General features: G+C 43.9%; 1 protein-coding gene across 4 annotated transcripts in view; it reads left to right on the top strand.

The window, feature by feature from the left end:
• Nucleotides 1-19,175, top strand: part of Gapvd1 (GTPase activating protein and VPS9 domains 1) — a 177,021-nt gene that overhangs the window by 35,436 nt on the left and 122,410 nt on the right. For all 4 annotated transcript variants that reach the window (XM_070521492.1, XM_070521516.1, XM_070521511.1 and 1 more), the window contains exons 7-8: nt 3,668-3,798; nt 15,737-15,881. In XM_070521492.1, the coding sequence (XP_070377593.1) occupies nt 3,668-3,798; nt 15,737-15,881 (276 nt within the window). The remainder of the gene's footprint in view (nt 1-3,667; nt 3,799-15,736; nt 15,882-19,175) is intronic.

Below are 19,175 nucleotides of genomic sequence, written 5' to 3'. Positions count from 1 at the left end.
TCGGAAATGCCACTAGATAGCGCAGCTTGTCCAGAAACAAGCGTGAGAGACGAGTCCGACTGCTGCATGACCTGTTTCTCAGCGTTTTCATGCACCGAGGCACCACGCATTTCGAAGGTCACATGCGCAGGCTTCACAGCAGGTGTGCTAGGCAGCACCGAGTGTTCTTAGGGAAGCACGAAAGAGGAATCCCGTTGCAGTACACACCTCATACATAACTAATTTCAACAGTGGCAGTATGTTGTGTCGCTGTATTTATTCAATGCTAAGCGCATTATTGTGGGCAGTCATTGTGAGATGGGTTCTGCCACTTTTTTTAGGGTTGTCAAAAAGCGATGATGATTGATTCCAACAGAAAGGCTGTTTCAAAACTCGCACAACAGTCTGCCTAGCTCATTGCCCATGTATGACAATCGCCCATTTAAGAGGTGTAATTTTGGTATCGTCACGGACACGCGGCCGGGCATGTTAATGCGCGAATTCGCAGCACAAGTGCTCTTATAGTGGCACAGCGTGTATTCAACAGTCTGGTTTACTTTCGTGCTGCGTCCATTTCTACCTTATCTTGAATAAAAATGCACAACAAGCACTTGGAACCGTGCGAGGCACACCGTGCTCACATGTCTGATCGAGCAGCGCAGGCTTTTAGGGTTAGCATTGCGATCAGTATATCAAAGATCGTTCCTCAGAATAAGGGACTTGAGACATTCGTGTGCAATAAATAATTTTTTTAAATTTTTTTTTTAGCACAGCTTTAGAGAAGCAATTTGGTAAATTCCCACTTTTCACGATCTTGAGAAACTGCCCGAGATGTGCGGAGGTCTCAGATAAGATTCAATTAGGTATATTTTATATTTCGAGTTACTGATACATCTAAATTTTCTGTGATCCTCTTCAAGCTCGGTATATCCGCGATCAGCTTCGTCGGCGTAGAAAGAAAGAGAAAACATTTGTATATGCCCAACGCGCTACTGAAGGAGACTCGGCACCTGCTGGGTGTTGTGTCTGGGCTGAACTGGGCCGATCCCAAAGGCAATGCCATGTTACATAGCATCTCAAAGTGCTAGCTGCTACTACAGAAGTAGGGGGAAACTGGTGCACACTCACTTTTGTAATTGTTGCTATGAGACACTACACACCTGGAAGGCATCTCAAAGTGCTAGCTTGTATGTGAGAACTGGTAATTTGCTTAACGCAGAAAGTTGGACTAGTTGGTGTTGATGCATTTGCTGAGACATAGTTACTAGCGTTAACAAGACTAACGGAAACAAAGTTGGGACAGGACAGAGCACTGTCCCCAATTTTTTACCGTTAGTCTTGTTAGTGCTAGTACCGTATTTACTCGCATAATGATCGCACTCGCGTAATGATCGCACCCCTAAAATTTGTCGTCAAAATTCGATTTTTTTTATTTCCCGCGTAATGATCGCACCCCGAACTTGCCGCAGCGATATGTCGTGTGCTAAGTCTAGCGAATAATGATCGCGCTTACCACCTGTCGAATGCTACGCGAACGACTCTTCAAGACAAGCCAAGCGGCCTGCACGCACTAAACATCCTTAAGTAGATGCCTCATTTCATTACTTTCATCACTTTCCGCACTTCCATGACAAAATGAGGTACAACCAAACTTGCCTTTATTATGGGTTGGCTTTATAATGGCTGATATCAACAAAAACAATAAAGGCGCATTTCGATTCTTTTCATCTGCTTTTGCACTCGTGAGCACGCAACAAATCGCGCGCGGCAATTATAGTAGCCACGTTTACTCTGATACGTTAAAAGTGTACCCTATTCATACGCCGACGCTTGTAACACAGCTAAGATATTCGCCCACCCTTAGCGGAAAGTAGTGAAAACAGATGCCGCAGTTTCCGCAGCATGCCCGTCATGTGTTTCTGTCACTGGCAGCTAAGCGCGCCCACCTATTTCTGTCCCCTCAAAGTGGACATGGCTACGTTATTGCCGCAAACTTGCCGATATTAACGATATTATTCATCACTAATACGGAAGAAACTGTTTCAATGCACGTAATGTACTCACGAGAAGAAAAAAAAAAAAAATCGCGTTCGGCGCGTTCGGCTCGCTCCGCTAGCCGCCATTTTTGTTTTGGTGTCCCGCACCCGCAATCTCGCATCCCGCAGCAAACGCGGACGAAAAAAAAAATTTTTTTTTCCCGGGAAATTTAACCCGCGTAATGATCGCACCCCTGAATTTGCATCAATTTTTCTGACAAAAAAAGTGCGATCATTATGCGAGTAAATACGGTAACTATGTCTTATTTACTTGTACAAGGCCAGCACTTTTTTTTTTTTAAATAGTGTTTGGGCCATGCAAAGTATTATTAGGATCACTCCCCAAGTTTCTTTGTAGGTCCAGCCTTGTAGCTTTGATCTACGTTTCCTCAATTTACGTTTCCTTTGGTGGGTTTAGAACACAGTTCGCCGTGCTAGGAAAACTAGCGCGGGGAACATAGTTCCTCTCATGCTACTCACTGAAGCCTGGAACTGTACAAGTCTAACTTTCACCTAGCCACACATTTACCATGTTCTGCATGTGCAATCATGTGGAGCTTGACTGCTACAGCATACGGTGTCAGGTGCTTCCCCAACATCAACAGCAGAATGTGCTTGAAAGCATAATGAAGCTAAATAACACATCGCAGCACAGCCAATGCTGTTAAATTTGGGCTGGAACTATGTTGCAGGATACAGTGATGGTGATGATGATGGTGATGCTGATGAGGCCATTGTCTGCAGTATAGTAACTAGTGCCATCTAGTACAGTGGCTTACGCAAACTAAGAGGTACAGGGGTATGCACATAATTCTTGGTTAAACTTTTTTCCTTAAATTATTGCGTCTCAAAAGTGTGGGTGCGGCCCTTACGCAAGGACAGGCCTTACGCGAGCAAATACAATTTTCTGTTGTGCTATGCATGATGCGTCTGTGGCCTAATAGGTAGAGTATCAAGCTGCACTGCTAGAGGAACTGTGCTCTAAAGCCATCATTGGACATGTAAAATGAGGCTGACATGAAAGCTACCTGGCTGGATGTACAAAGAAACCTGGAGATCGCTCCTAACAATACTTCGAATTAAAACGAACAGGGCTGATTATGCCAAGGAGTGACTGGCAGTGAGCTAGTGGTTGAGGCATGGCTAAACATTTGCACTGACTTTTAGAGGGTTCGGGGGCAGCAGGACAGGATTGGGTGGTTTGGCAGAGCACACATATATGTATAGGGAAGTTAAAGAAAAATGGGAAATCTGTAGAAGAATGCTATCATGGTCTACATATATGCTGCCTTTGCAGTGGAATATTGTCACACCTCCTACCAGTTGTGAGAGAAATTCTAATAATGGCTATATCAAGCTACATTAGAAGTGATGTTTCTGAATGACCACTGTGGCAAAAACTTATATTTATGTTGGGTAATTGCTATTTGATAGCATTCATGCATTTTTTCATCTTGTATATTTAGGTCCGCCTGGCACTGCATACTGTATGTTTGCTTATTTTGTAAATCAATAACTGAATGTGTTAAAGAAAGGGTACATGGGGCATCACACATCCAGTTCTGCTAAGCAGTAGTTGTCTTTGCATCAGGAGTTAGATTTCCCAAATGCATGAAGAAACTGTTCTTACAATATAAGTTGTCCTTTTTCAGCTTCAGCACCTAAGAAAGGTACAGATGGTGAAGATGATTCAGTGACCTCCGACTCTCTGCCTGAAGAGGTCCTTGTGATACCGATGCCAGATTTCACACTGGAGTGTCCAGGCATGCTTAGTGAAGAAAAGGTGAACCTTATGAAATTGAAAGTTTTCTTCGTGGTTTGTACAAGGACAGATATCTTCAATTAATTCATAAGAGGCCCGCAGGGGTCAAGGTGGGGTGGAAGGGGGTTACTTTTCTTGCAGTGGCAAGTGCTGCACAGTCAAGGCAGTGAGCATAGATATGGAAACGCATTGACTGCATCATATAGTCTTACTGTCTCTTTTCAATCCTTTGTAAATGTGCACAAGCATAAGGCACCTGTATTGAAATGAATCTGCCAAGAAATCTGGCATATTAGAGTGTTTTAATTGAGTGGCTTTATGGTCCGCTCCGCTCGAAGTTGCCCCGTGAAGTTGCCCCGCGAAGGGCAAAAGAAGGAAAGAAGTGCATTCATTATGCGAGTAAATATGGTAGTTGTGCGTTTAGCGTAGCGGGCCTTTCGTAGTTGCAGAACCCTCTGGCCAAATTCAGGGTAGTAAAACATTATAAAAAATCACATTGGTCACTTTTATAAAGTAAAACGAATATACTGGGTGTTTCAGCGAACACCTTCAAAATTTTTATAGGTTGGCTGTGTCAAATAGCACAATTCTAGTTCATGAGCTGATATACTTGAAGAGGCAGACATTACGTGCACAAAAAGTTGAAATGCATAATCAACTAATTCACAAACATTTACTAATTAAGTTTCTAGCGATTTGCCTTACGGTACATATTTCAATTTACAAATTGTAGCGGGAGAGACTGCGAGACGTATTTACTTGAAAAAAATTGTGTGGATGATGCCATTTACGAGATATGCGGCATCATACTTCTGGTAAAAAATGCACTGTCGTTCCACTTACTTTCTAACAAAACCACAGTGCATTTTTCCACAAAGTTCAGGAATAATTATCTTGAAACTGGTGTCAACCTGAGAATTCGTTCCAAGTGGATCCACCTAGCAAACTCCACGTGTAGAATTTGTGAATTCTAGCCGGGGAGTCAAATCAATGAACATCAGATTAAACGGACATTGTGCAGACACAGCTAAAGAGCTTCTCAAAGCTGTCGCTGAGCATTTCAATCAACCAGGTCATAACTTTGATGAAGTTAAACTCTACATCTTAAAGTCAAATTCAATTTCAAATTCAAGTCAATTCAATTAAAGTCAAAAGTCAATTTACACGCCGTGGTTGCTCAGTGGCTATGATGTTAGGCTGCCGAGCACGAGGTTGTGAGATCGAATCCTGGCCACGGCGGCCGCATTTTGATGGGGGCGAAATGCAAAAACACCTCTGTACTTAGATTTAGGTGCATGTTAAAGAAACCCTGGTAGTCTAAATTTTCGGAGTCCTCCATTACGGCGTGCCTCATAAACAGAAAGTAGTTTTGGCATGTAAAACCCCATAATAATGAAAAAAAAATTAAAGTCAGATTTCTGTTCTGAATGAGAAAGAAAATACAGAGACTCATACCTTATCCATAAGTTTAAGATATTGCAACCAATAGGCATAAACGTTTCAAAGGGAGCTTTAGAATCCATTCACTATACTAAATTTCAAGCTATAGGCAACAACACATAGTTTGGTTGCTTGGTTTGTTTGTTTTTTTGCGCTTTTCTTTCCAATTTTTTTCCTTTTATTTATTTATTTATTTATTTATTTATTCCATTTCAGTATTTTCTTTGATATATATTTTTTTTTCATCAGCACTGGTTTCTGCCGCTACCTCTATTATCTCTTTCAGAGACACGATAGCCCATGACCACCAGTGAAACAGGTAATAGAGGGGCGCTGTGCACACCGTTGACATGCTGGCTGACACACGGCCGTTGATACATGGCTGACAGACGGCCGTGTCACCGGCCTTGTGCACAGCACTCCTTTATTCTCAATTCTATACCCTCGCCGCTAACACACCTTCGCTCGTTGCCGCACCCACCCGCCTTACCCCCTCTGCCTTTTAGAAGAACCTTACCTATATATACTGTGGCGAGGAAAGCATATGTCACCTTGAAAAACACAAGTCCACTTGTTGAAACGTTGGCTCCTGTTTTCACCTTGTTCTTGTTTTGCTCGTCTTAAATTGCAGTATGGGTCATAAGGTAATTAATTAGTTAGAAAGTTAATTAGTGAAGTTTCATTAATTAGTTGATTATACATTTCAATTTTTTTTGCAAGTAGTGTCCGCCGCTTCGAGTAGACCACCTCATTAACTAGAATTGTGCTATTTGCCACAGGCAACCTCTAAGAATTTTTGTGAGTGTTCGCTGAAACTGTATATAACTTATTTGTCCATGAAGTAGCTAGACGTGTGTTTGTAATGTGTTACTGGTCCATTTAACAAGTAGAAAATAAAGCGTCAACTTGGGAAATGACGTGTGATAGCCAGTGAGCCTGCATTCGCATCTGATCCAATCCTTTCTGATGCCAACGCACTACACAGCGCGCACCAGGTTTTGTAGTACATCCTCCAACCTGCGGGGTTTTCAAGTGGGTCAGCACTTGCAACTTCTTTCAGCAAACATAAATCTTTGTCTATGTGAAATCGCTTTCGTTGCTTGCGCTGTGCATTTGAACATAAAGGTGTGTGTTGAAGGGAACGGCATGGTCGAGAACATCTCACTGTAGGCAGCCATCTTAGAAAGAGCTAGGCAAGCGAGGTGCCTCGATGCATGTGTAGAGAGGACGTGCGCATCGACCACCCTCGCTAACAAAAGACGGCAGCGATGCTTCATGCTACGCTTAAGCAGCTTGTAAGCAGACTGCATTTCTCGCTCCACCAGCCTGCTTGCAGCTAAGTGGACGGCACATGCACGTACGCGCTTCCGCTTCGTTCAGCTGCTGAGTGGTGTGTAAAAACTCTTAACTAAAACACTCTGTTGATTGCAAGACAGTGCCATGCTCCTGTAAGGTCAGTTTCTCGGCTATCCTCAACACTTTCAACTTGCTGGTCCTGCCACAAGTGACTGTGAACCAGTTCTTATCTTTTAAGACTTGTGTGAGAGAGCACTCCATGACTTGTCTATCTGGGACATAGGACTACTGTTGCAACTAAGTTGTTGACAGCTTTCAGCTGTGGCGTAAATGTGATTGTTTAGCTGTAAAATTTAAGGGTGTGCAAAAATTAGAAAATTTTTGCGCCAGTCAAACATTGTGTTTCTAATATTTGTATTAAACTTAAGAACTTCCTAGACCAATAGTATGTGTTCCACAAGAAAGCATGCATGACATGCAATCTTTTCACTCAGTGGCTTTGGCCATGGGATTGCTGAACAGGAAATGTCTGGTCACCAAGTGGTCTTCTTGTAGAATAGTGGGTCCCGAACTGGGTTCCACAAACAGCATCTTTGGGTTCTGTGAGTGGCCAGTTTTCATTACAGTTTGAATTTAACAAAACCACTGCACACCACATTTGCACTTAGGTAGTCTTCGTGGAAATACCATCGCAGCAGTGGCATTTAACATTGCTGTGTGATATTTAAGGGCGGGTTTCATTTGAGCTCACATGGTGGTCTTTAACATGTAAGCAGAAATGGACTCAGAGTTTCTGCAAGCTCTGAGCTACCTGAATACATCAGCATCCGACTCATTACCAATGTATGATGATCGTGACCATCACCATGAGTGGACACATCGGGCTTGTTCATGCATGATTTACAGTACAAGTGCGATGGGGCATAGCCGTACTGAATGGTTTAGTTCTGCATTCTATCCATTTCTATTTTATCAGGAATAAAATTCTCAACAAGCACTTCAGTATGCCTGAAGTGCACTGCAGTCCCACACTGCTAAACGATGCAGGCTTTTCAGTTTGCCATAGTGATAACTATATTGAATACCATTACCCAGTGTGAGTGACTTGCAAGGTTTCTGTGTGAAAAATAAGATAAATAAGTAAACTTTTGTGCTTTCAAAATGGCCTTGGAGGAACAAATTGGTAAGTTACTGCGAGTCACAATCTCAGGAAGCAGTCCGAGACATGCATATTTGTCAAATAAGCTTCAGATAGGCATATTTGATATTATTGCATTTTCGCCATAGAACACGACATCATTAAAAAAGTAGAGAAAATGCTGGCCAAGGACATCATCGAACTGTCTCTAGTTCATGGGCATCTCCTGTTGTGCTGATCAAGAAAAAGGACAAAACCTGAAGATTTTTTGTCGATTAGCAACTACTCAACAAGATAATGAAGAAAGATGTTTATCCATTTCCCCGTATAGACGAGGCACCCGACTGTCTTCACGGCGCCTAATATTTCGCGTCTATTGACCTTCGCTCAGGTTATTGACAGATTGCTGTTGATCTACTGGACCGGTAAAAAACCCTCATTTCTAACTCCAGATGTACTCTATTATTTTAAAGTCATGCCTTTCAGTCTTTGCATTGTGCCGACCACATTCAAGCACATGATGGATTTGCTTCTTCATGGCTTCACATGGTCAGCCTGCTTGTGCTATTTTGATGACATCTTAATTTTTTAACCAACATTTGACAGCCCTCTTTAATGTCTCTCCGCTATTCTCGAGATATCCTGAAATACCAGTCTTCAGCTCAAGTCCTCAAAATGTCGTTTTGGATGCCGTGAAATGAACGTACTTGGCTATCTCATCAATGCAGTGGGTGTCCAGCCCCATGTCCAGCCCAGTGGTATCTCGGTGATACGAATCTCACGGGGTCACGAAAAATATTCGTATTAGCCAAAATTCGTATCATCGAAACAATTAAAACTAGCTAAATTAAAGAGTCAGAGGCGAACTCACTCAGGCACACGTACGTAAAAAGCATTTATTTCTTGAAGAAAAAGTCTCTAATGTCCTTCTGCTTCTTTTTCTTTGTCAAGTCACTTAGCAGACTTTCTTAAAATCCATGAAAACTTGTGCACATGTCGCTGATTCCATCCGCGGCCGTAGCATGCCTAAGAACTTCGAGCGTGTGCAGCGTTTCAGCCGCCGGTGGTGCTCCTTCGCCATCGCCCACGTGTAACACACAGGATGCGTCCCGAAGCACAGCAGCTACTCCATCCGATGGCATGTGGAAAAGGAGAAAAAGCACAAAAGCAACAAAAGCACCACCGCTTCAAACTAAACTTCGAACTCTTCGCGCCCAGTCGCGGCCTCCGCGTTGGCCGGTGCCGTGTCCACGCCTCCGCACCAAATGAGAAAAAAGGGAGAAATCTCATGACTGTGCACTGTTCTCTTTCGCGGCCTTCGGTGCGGTGGCGTTTATTAAGGCGAAAGCCTTTAATGGCTCATGCTCGCGGTGGCATCCATCTGTGCGCTGGAATCGTGCCAACTGTGGCTTCCCCCCTTAGCAACCGGCGCGCCGGTGGGGAGCGCAGCTGTGCATAGCAACCGTGACGTCACACAGTGGCAGTAGAATAAGCGCATGCGCGTCGGCGGTGGCAGCTGCACCGCTGCTCCTTCGCCAGACAACTTGTTGCAGTCGAGTGAGTGAGACGCATGGCTCCGAAGTGGCCCAGTGATTCCGCGCCAAGCGATTCGGGAAAGCGGTAGCGGACGCCGGATTCCCCCAACACCAAACGCCAGAAGAACAAGAAGCGAATGCGCATGCGACGACTGAACATGTCACCAGATGCGAAAGCAAGGGAGGCAGAACGGAAACGCCAACAGCGACTGATTAGATCACCAGGTACCAAAGGCAGAACGAAAGTGGCAGCAGCTACAGGCGATATCGCCGCACACCAAAGTGAATGAATTGGAGCGCAGACAGCAGCAGCGACTGGCTATGTCACCAAACAGAGAAGCTAGGGAAGCGGAGCGCAGGCGGCAGCAGCGTCTGGCTGTCGCCAAGCACACTTTAGAATTTCCAAAGTATCTTCGGTAATTTTCGTATCAACTGACACGGGTCGAAAATAAATTCGTAACAACCATTCTTTAGCACGTTGCAAAGTAATGGGGCTTGGCTGGGACCACAGAAAAACTTGTATCATCCGGAAATTCGTATTAGCTGTGATCGTATCATCGAGATTTTACTGTACCAAAAACGTTCGTGCCGGGAAGAATTTTCCAATACCTTGTTCGGCTAAAGATGTGTGAAGCTTCATTGTATTGTTATGTTGTTTGTTTGTTTGTTTGTTTGTTTATACTGTCAGTCCAAGGATGGACCATTACAGGAGTAGATAGAAATACAATAAAACGATACAAAATATCGGTACATGTAGAACAGAAAACAATACAATAGCAGTATCTGTAAAAACTGACATGCGGTGATCAAAGACAAAACACTCGCAGTATGCGCTTAAGAAACAGATGCTATGATGCATTCATATCCGGAAAAATAAGATTCTCCAAAGTAGCAGTAAAAGCACTGACAGAGGAACATGTGACAAGTGGATTGGGTAATTCATTCCATTCTTTGATCGCTCTCGGAAAGAAACTATACTTGAATACCTATATCATTCCGTGTAACTGGTTGCTGTATGTATAAACTGTGCTCGTGTCTGGAGCGTTGATCTGGTGAAATTATACAGAAAACAGTGAAATTAATTTTAACCTGGTTATGTATAATTAGGTATAAAAGTTTCAGTCGGTCAAACTTAGTCCTTAGTTCTAAAGCAGAGAGGTGTGCACGTCTGCATAGTTCAGTAGGAGAGTGCACAACTTACTAAATATGAATCTTGAGGCGAGTTGTTGAACTCTGTCCAATTTATGGCGGTTGGTTACAGTGTGTGGGTCCCATACAATGTTAGCGTATTCAATAATTGGCCTTACTAATATCTTTTATGCCAAGCTTTTCACTTCAGGAGTTGCGCTGTACACTCTTTGCCTGAGACGCCATAAGACTTTATTTGCCCTGCTACACACCTGATTGATATGCGAATTCCATCTCAAATCTTGAGTAAATATTAGTCCTAGATATTTATATTCTGTTACCCTTTTTAGTTCGTGTGGACCGATGCTGTATTTGTACCGCAAAGTCACCGTCTTCCTTGTTATGGTCATACAAACTGATTTTACTGGGTTCAGTGTCACTTGCCATTCATTACACCGTTTTAATATTCTTTGTAAGTTGTTGTGAAGTTCTAACTGGTCACTTGAAGATTCGATCCTATTGTAAATAATGCAGTTGTCTGCAAACAACCTTAGTGGAGCAGTTATATCAGAAGGCAAATCATTAATAAATATAAGAAATAAAAGAGGACCCAGGACCTTGGGGCACTCCAGACAAAACCGGTTTGGGCATGGATTTAATTTTATTTATTTCAACATACTGCTCACGAGACTGAAGGTAGGATGTAAGCCACTTAGTAATATTTGGATTTCTAAATATTTCATTCATTTTTAACAGGAGTTTAGAATGTGATACTTTATCAAACGCTTTGGCGAAGTCTAAAAAATTAGGTTGACCTGTCCTCGGCAATTTAATGTTTGTGAAAGATTGTGAACGGTTTGAACAAGCTGCGTTATTGTAGACAGCCTCTTGCAAAAACCATGTTGTGCTGGTGATAATAAATTGTAAGCTTCCAAGTAAATTGACAGATGTTTACAAACTATATGCTCAAGCAGTTTGGAGCAGGTACTCGTAAGAGAAATAGGCCTGTAGTTTCCTACCTCATATGTGCTCCCACTTTTGTGAACTGGAATTATTTTAGCTTTCTTCCAGGCTGTAGGAAATGTTCCCTGGGTGAGCAAAGATTAAAAGACTACGGTAAGATATTTAGCAACCCACGGAGCATACCTATATAGGAACTCATTCGGGATGCTGTCGGGGCCGGGGGATTTCTTAATGTTAATACGCAGAAGAAGGTTCAGGACTCGTGCCTTATTGATGAGAAGGTCAGATGCTGAAAGGTGGTCAGAGGTGTCATGAAAGTACGGAAGTGTGCCATCATCATTGGTGAACACGAAGGAAAAAAAAGGAATTAAAATTTTTTGTACGTTCTTGGTTATTAATCCTTTCATCCTCGTCTTTGTTGTTTTTTAGAAGGGTTCACATATCTCCAAAATTTACTAGGTGTGTTATGAAGGAAATTTATGAGCGTTACATTAAAGAATCTCTCCTTGGATTCCTTAATCAGACTGTTTAAGTTGAGCCTCATGTTATGAAGCAAAGTCTTGTTTTGGGCGCTAGGATCTTGAGAACAAGCTTTTCGTTTCCATTTTATCCTCCGTTTGACATGTATTATTTCCCTTGTAATCCATGGGTTATTTCGTTTGCATTTTTTGATGCCTATAGGGATAAATCGCGTGATGCAATGCATCATAACCTTAGAAAAAAAGCCTCAGGGATCGTCAGTGCCATCATTGGATTCATAAACAGACATAAAGTTATCAAACAACCTTTCAAGGTAATCCAAGACACTAACATCATCAGCAGCTTGAAAGTTTAGATATTGGATGCTTGAATCTTGGTGCAAAGGATACGATGACATGTTCAAGGACAGAATAACCATATTGGGGTCAGATATCCCTTCATCAACAAGACAGTCAATCACATGCGGTGTCAAAGCATTTGAGATTAACATAAGATCAAGTACAGCTGACCTTGTTGCACACACCCTAGTATATTGGTTAACAAGCTGGGCTAAATTGTAGGGATATATTAAATGCAAAAACATCTCAGAAGATGTAACATCTGTGTCTTCGGCTACGTATGAATCCCAATCAATAGCCGGGAGATTAAAATCACCTAGTAACAGTATGCTATCTTGCTCTTTCACATACGTTTCCATTAATTCTCTTAGCAGCAAAATGAGTTCTACTGGAGAGTTTGGAGGCCTGTATACCGCTCCGATGAATACAGTGCGATTATTCAATTTTGTAGTAATCCATACAGCCTCAATATTTCCTGGTACTTCTAAAGGGGAAAATATGATATTTCGTTTCACCAAAAGGGCCACGCTTCCGCCTCTTCCATCTCGATCCCTCCTGGCCAGCGAATATCCGAGTGGCGCGATTTCGCTATCGAGTATATTTTTATGCAACCAGGTTTCAGTGATTACAGCAATGTCAGGTTTGTGATCAGTAACTAGAGCTTCAAGCGCATGCGCTTTGTTTAGCAGGCTTGCATTTACGTTGATTATCTTGAAACCAGCATATTGGCCCTGCATGCGTCAATTACCACTTGCTCCTGATTCAGTTCACAGTTTGCACCTTTCCTCACATTCTTCATTCTAGCTGTACAGCGTACTGTTTACCTTTAATTTATCAAAAATAAGCTTTACCTTCTTTCCTGCCTTCTTCTCCTCACTTGCCGAGGCCCATAGCTTTCTTCTTATTCCCTGTGCTCTTTAAGAGAAATCTTCACTTACGCTGTAATCCGTGTCTTTCAGTTTTGTGCAGTTCTGCAAAACTCATTTTATCCCTATAGTCTGCCACCCTCAGGATGACTGGTCGAGTTCTACCAGAAATCTTCTTGCCTAACCTATGAATTCTTTCAATAGAAAATACATTCACTTTCAGAGTAGCGCTGAAGATGCCATCTTTTACTTTGCTTAATAGGGTCTCTTCCTTTTAATGGTCCTCTTCTTTAATTCCTCTAATGATAAGATTATTTCGTCATGAACGATTATCCAGATCATCCAGATGTTTGACCAGACTAGATGTTTCAACGCTGTGGTCAGCTACAATTCCTTCAAGAGTTGCGAGCCTGTTCCGAGTCTCATCTAAGCTTTGTACCGTACTCTCGATAACAAGAAGCCGGTTCTGCATGTCTAGGATTCTTGTTTCAAACGAGTCTTGCTTGTCTTGAACCGCAGTGAGTTTAGACAAAATGTCTTTCTGGTTTTGGAGCAATTCCCTGCACATTACTTCTGTTATTGGTCCTTCTTTCTTCCCTTGTTGTAATGCCTGGGCCCAATAATTAACCTTTGCAAGTAATTTGAGCGGATGATTCAATATATTTATTGAAGAAATATAGCACGACTCACTTTACAATTAATGAATATTAGTTACTATATATTTACGATGGGTCACTATAAAATTCAGAGGCATTCTCCTGCCTTGACTTGCCTTCTATATGAAGTCTCCAGCAAATAACTAATTTTCGAAAATATTTGCTTCTGTATGCATCTCGTTTTATTTGTATTTGAGAATGCCTCACTATGAGTTTTACGCATTTTTTCCAACATATCTTTTTTTCGCTGTGCATTTCACTATTTCCTCCCTTCTGTTTTCTTTTTGAATAAAATAAACAACATCCCTTACTATTCAAGCTGGATTAAGTCGTTTTTTTTTTAAAATTTTTTAGCATGCTTACTAGAGAGTGACACCATCGGCCGACATGGTGTCAGCCCGTCTCTTGACACAAAACAAAGTTCTGTGTTGCTCAGGGAATTTGGCAAAGGCACACAGGGAAAATCTGGAAAACTCAGGGAATTTGGAAATGTCAACTTGGTAGACACCCTGAATGTATATTGGCATGGGTCAGAAAGAGGAGACTGATGTGTTGGGAGGATTGAAAGATGAGGAAAGTGATGTGATGAAGGACAGAACTGAGACAGCAGCATGGCCTACCTGCTATGGTTGCTCAGTGGCCATGGTGTTATGCTGCTGAGCACGAGGTAGTGGGATCGAATCCCGGACATGGTGGCCGCATTTCAATGGGGGTGAATTGCAAAAGAACCTGTGTACTTAGATTTAATTGCACGTTGAAGAACCCCAGTCGGTCCAAATTATTCCAGAGTCCCCCACTACAGTGTGACTCATAATCAAATTGTGGTTTTTGCACAAAGAAACCCCAATAATTTTAAAGCAGCATGGCCCCTGTTTTCATCCTCAACAGGCATTCCTGTTACAGTTCCATGTGTCCTATCCTTCATATTTGTGGTTTCATTACACAGTAGACTTCCATTCATTCAACTCTGATGGGATTGACAAAATCACTCGAATTATCCTCCATGTCCAATTAAACAACATGTATAAAAAATGCCAAAACACACCGCTCATTCATTTGGTAATATTTGTCCGATTCTAACACGCCCCTAAATCAACCGTGCGCCCACTTTCTATCTGTCCAAAGTAGGAAACCAACCTATAGGTGACATTAAAGCTCCTAAACAAAGTAGGAACCTAATGTGCATCCAATTTTTCTATGAGAAAAATGGGTATGGGTTTTGTAAAGTTGCACAATGGCGGCCAATTTGCTAAAGTCGGATTCACAGTATTATTTCTGAAGTCAGCTTCGCCGCAATAAATCTGTCATGCGGTAAAGCATATAAACATTGTGAAGGCGGTTTTGGTTTAAATTCTAATTGCACCGTGCAGGCCATTTTAGGCCCATTAAAAAAAAAAGCGCAGAGTAGAATTAGCTAAATACCATAATCAGACATTCTTAGCTACAGTTATTGCTTGAAAATTTTTCTGGGGCAGGCCAAAAATAGCGGGACATGATGCATGTTCCACACATTCACTGTACCCTCAGCTCCTTCAAGACAGACGCTTCCACTAAAGGGGTTGCTATTAGGGTTGCCATATGGTTCAGATGTGTGCATGCTGACTGGTCAAGTTTGAATTATCTGATAAAGGCAAATTTTAGGATCAAAATAACGAAAGTTTCGGCCCATAGAAATACATGGCTGCCAGCTGGGACCTTTGGTCAGGATAGAAATAACGGAAAAATATAATTAATCGGAGTTCAGTCGCTGGAATTGTACTGTAGTACTTTCAAAACGCCTTAATTATTCATGATGAGTTGCTATTTTCATTTAATTCGTACACCGCAATTAATAGCAAGGTCCTTGTAAAAAAAAATGCACATGGATTTGGTACTATGCTCTTACTTGAGGTAAATATATATTTTGTGTTTTTATTTAGTTGTATCTTTAAATGAACCAAGGATAAGTTGCTGATAAACAGAATGTACATATCACATTTGAATAACTGGGAAATTCTTTGAAAGAAAGATTTACCTTAGCGTTTCAGAGTGTGGTCATATTATAAGGGTGATTGTGCAGGTGACAAGTGGTTAATCTCTAACACGTGATTAATGTCGCGCCCGTGCTTGTCAATTTCAGGTCCTGAGCATGGAACAGCAGAAGCGGCAGACACGTGTACGGATGAATGTTGAACGCGCAGTAGCTGATGCTTGTGATGGTGCTGCTGTCGAGACAATTGAGAAGAGGACCAGGTTTTCGCTTTCACAAGACCAAGAGTCAATAGGTGACTGTGCTCCAAATTTGTTTTGTGGAAGCACCTGGCTATCATTTTGACACAGTGTTGTGTAAACTTGCACCACTTAGGCTCGGTTTTAGTTCTGAACATTCTTAAAATGCAGCAAGCTTCACTTTAGGGCTCTAGTGAAAGAAGATATTAGATAACATACTTTGACCCATGTATCTGGGACAATTCTTAATGCATCAGCATTATGTGTGTTGTTGGATATGGACCCTTTTCCTGGCATCACTCAAGTTACCTGACCACATCCAATCGCCGCCGCATTCCAATTATGGTGCGCCGGGGTGCGTCTACCATGTTATCGAACCCATCAGACAGGTTGGCGACCCCCATCTCATGTGCCGCATGTCCAACTATTGTCTCCCCCCCTTCTTGACTCTTCCCGAAAGTGCAATGGGAGGCTGGCACAGTTCTAGGTAGTTGATCTTGGTCCTGAGCAAAGCTGTCTTGCGACTCTGGAAGGTCGTTCGAGAACAACCTGTCTCCTCCGGCTGAGCGCTTCCATGTGAGGAGGCGACACCAGAGGCAAGTCAACCCTCGGACAATGGAGCACTTGGAGCGTCCCCATTGGCCGAATGTGACGGTACTTGCATGGGGGCCTACCATTGGAGGAAAATGATGACTCCTGAGCTGGTTTGACGATTGGCTGAAAATGACGTGACCCCGAGAGACCGAAAGGGTTAAAAGAGAGAGACAGGGAGAAGAGTTGTTAGTTTTTCTTGCCACGAATTGCAGTGTCCGATTTGCTGCCAGCCGTCGCTGACTTTATGACTGTTCATTACTTCGTGTTATTACTGTAAATAATGTAAATAAGCCTTCAGTTCTCAAAATCTTCCTCAACGTCGGCCAACTCCCGCACTCGATGGCAAGATCTAACAGTGTCAAAGTGTGAAAAAAAGTATATCTGTGAAGTGTGGGAAGTCGGTCACATGGTAGAGGTGTGTGTGTGTGTGTGTGTGTGTGTGTGTGTGTGTGTGTGTGTGTGTGTTTGTGTGTGTGTGTGATATATATTACCGCTAGGTGTCACGAGCCAGCACCGTGAAAGAAGAGACTGGAACGCGCACTCGGCAGGAGGCGGGCACTGAAGAAGTGGAAGCTGAGGATGCCGGCTTGAGTTGCTTGCACGCCATCTTGTATAACCGTCTGTCTCACCGACACCGGGTGCATCTTCAATTGTCTTTTCGTGACAAAACTGGTGGAGGAGCGGGGGGTACGGTTCATCAGATGCCACGAACTCCTCCTGGTAGCAGGAGTACCAGTCCTATACTAGTGAACACACCTGTCCACCGGGTTAGCAGGAGAATCTGAGGATTGCCTCCGGAGTTTGATCATCTCTCCGCAACAACATCGACGCCCCCGCAGACGGGTATGGAAGGAACGTCGACGTCTCTATCGACCATTATGCAAGGCACGGCCACAACGGCAACTCAGTACCTGCTGCAGAATCTCCGAGTGCCGAAAGTGTTCCACGGGGGTATCTTCGAGGATGTAGAAGACTGGTTAGCCCAGTTTGAGCACGTTGCCGAGATAAACGAATGGAGCGATGCGGCGAAGTTGAGAAACGTCTACTTCAGCTTGGAGAATGCTGCTCGCACTTGGTACGAGAACCGAGAAGGGCTCATCAAATCGTGGCTCGAGTTCCGCCGTGCCTTGCTGGAGACATACACCAATGCTGATCGCCGTGAACGAGCAGAACGGACGCTCCAATCCCACATTCATCTGCCGAATAAGAGCGTGATGTCGTACGTAGAGGATATGACGCGCCTTTTCCGCTGGGTGGACCCTACCATGTCATAGGAAAAGAAGCTGCGCCATCTAATGCGGGGAGTTAAAGAACAGCTATTTGCTGGCCTGGTTCGAAGCCCGCCGAAAACCGTGGGTGATTCTTAACCGAAGCCACCACAAAAGAAAAGACGCTGCACCATCGCTCAGCTTTCTATGAAAGGCAAATGAACGCTACTTCACCTTCGGACCAGCGCTCAGCTATGTATGACAGGCACGCGAATGCTGCTTCACTGACGGACGCGGTTGCCTTTGGAAACCTGGACGTTCTCCGAGACCTTATCCGCTCTGTGGTTCGTGATGAGCTTCAACGGCTCAGCTGCCTGCCTCAGCCCACGCTGGGTTCCATTTCTGCCCTCGTGAGAAGTGAAGCGCAGCAAGCGATACAAGGTCCTGTCTCAAGCAACAATGCGCTGCCTGTGACAGCACAGTTGCAGCGGCCATTGTATACTGAAGTTTTGGGGCGAGTCCCTGTCCGCGCTCCGACCCATTTCATCCCCGCCACGTCTTACGCTGCATCACACGACCCGCTGCTCCCATCAGTGCAACCGATCCAACGTATGGAGGATCGGTGCCCGCTCGAAAGGAAATCTGACGTCTGGCGGCGTACCTTGGACAGAAGGCGTCTGTGCTATCGCTGTGGAGAAGCCGGTCACGTATACCGCGAGTGCCCATACCACCGCCTCAGACTGCAAGGTTTTGCCATGGATTCACCAAGGCCCAGATATGGCGAAAGGTCTAGGGCGATTGAAGAGTACCTGAACCAGCAGGGTATGCCACTGTTCCCGCGGCGGCAGTCGCGCTCGCCGTCCCCCAGGCGATCTTCCCCAGCTTCTAGAAGCGCTCCAATGGCAGCCCAGGGACGATCCCCAAGCCCTCGCCGGGAAAACTAAGAACAGCGACCTTCGGGGGTGAAGCCGCTTATAATCGCCCTTCCAAAGACCTCCCATTGACGGAAGCACGGTCTATTCAGCAGGATTCAACGACAACAGCAGCCGAAGTCAGCGACAGACTCTCGCTAGACATACCTGTTGTGCTTGACGGCCGCCACGTTAGTGCGTTATTGGACACGGGTGCCGACTACTCGATCTTGTGCGGAAAACTAGCGACGAAACTTAGAAAAGTTATCACGCCTTAGTCTGGAACGCAAATTCGTACTGCTGGCGGGCATATCGTAAAACCATTGGGCATGTGCACGGTCAGAGTGTAAATTTGTGGGTGTACGTTTCCAGCCAGCTGCCTTATACTCCGCGATTGTTCTCGGGACCTCATCTTGGGTGTCGACTTTCTGCGAGAGTATGGTGCCATTATAGACCTCCGGGAGCACACAGTGACTTTTTCGACAGAGAGAGCAGCGAACAGTCACGACAATTGCCGACGTAACACGCTTCGGGTTTACGCCGACAGTGTAACTTTACCACCGCGTGCAAGTGTCCTGGTAGCGGTCGTATGCGACGATCTGCATGACGGCAAAGCTGTTGCGGAGGGCAATTCCTC

The sequence above is a fragment of the Dermacentor albipictus genome, chromosome 1, assembly GCF_038994185.2.
Source record: "Dermacentor albipictus isolate Rhodes 1998 colony chromosome 1, USDA_Dalb.pri_finalv2, whole genome shotgun sequence".
In the NCBI taxonomy this organism is placed as follows: Eukaryota; Metazoa; Arthropoda; class Arachnida; order Ixodida; family Ixodidae; genus Dermacentor; species Dermacentor albipictus.
This window is presented reverse-complemented; position numbering and strand designations above follow the sequence as displayed.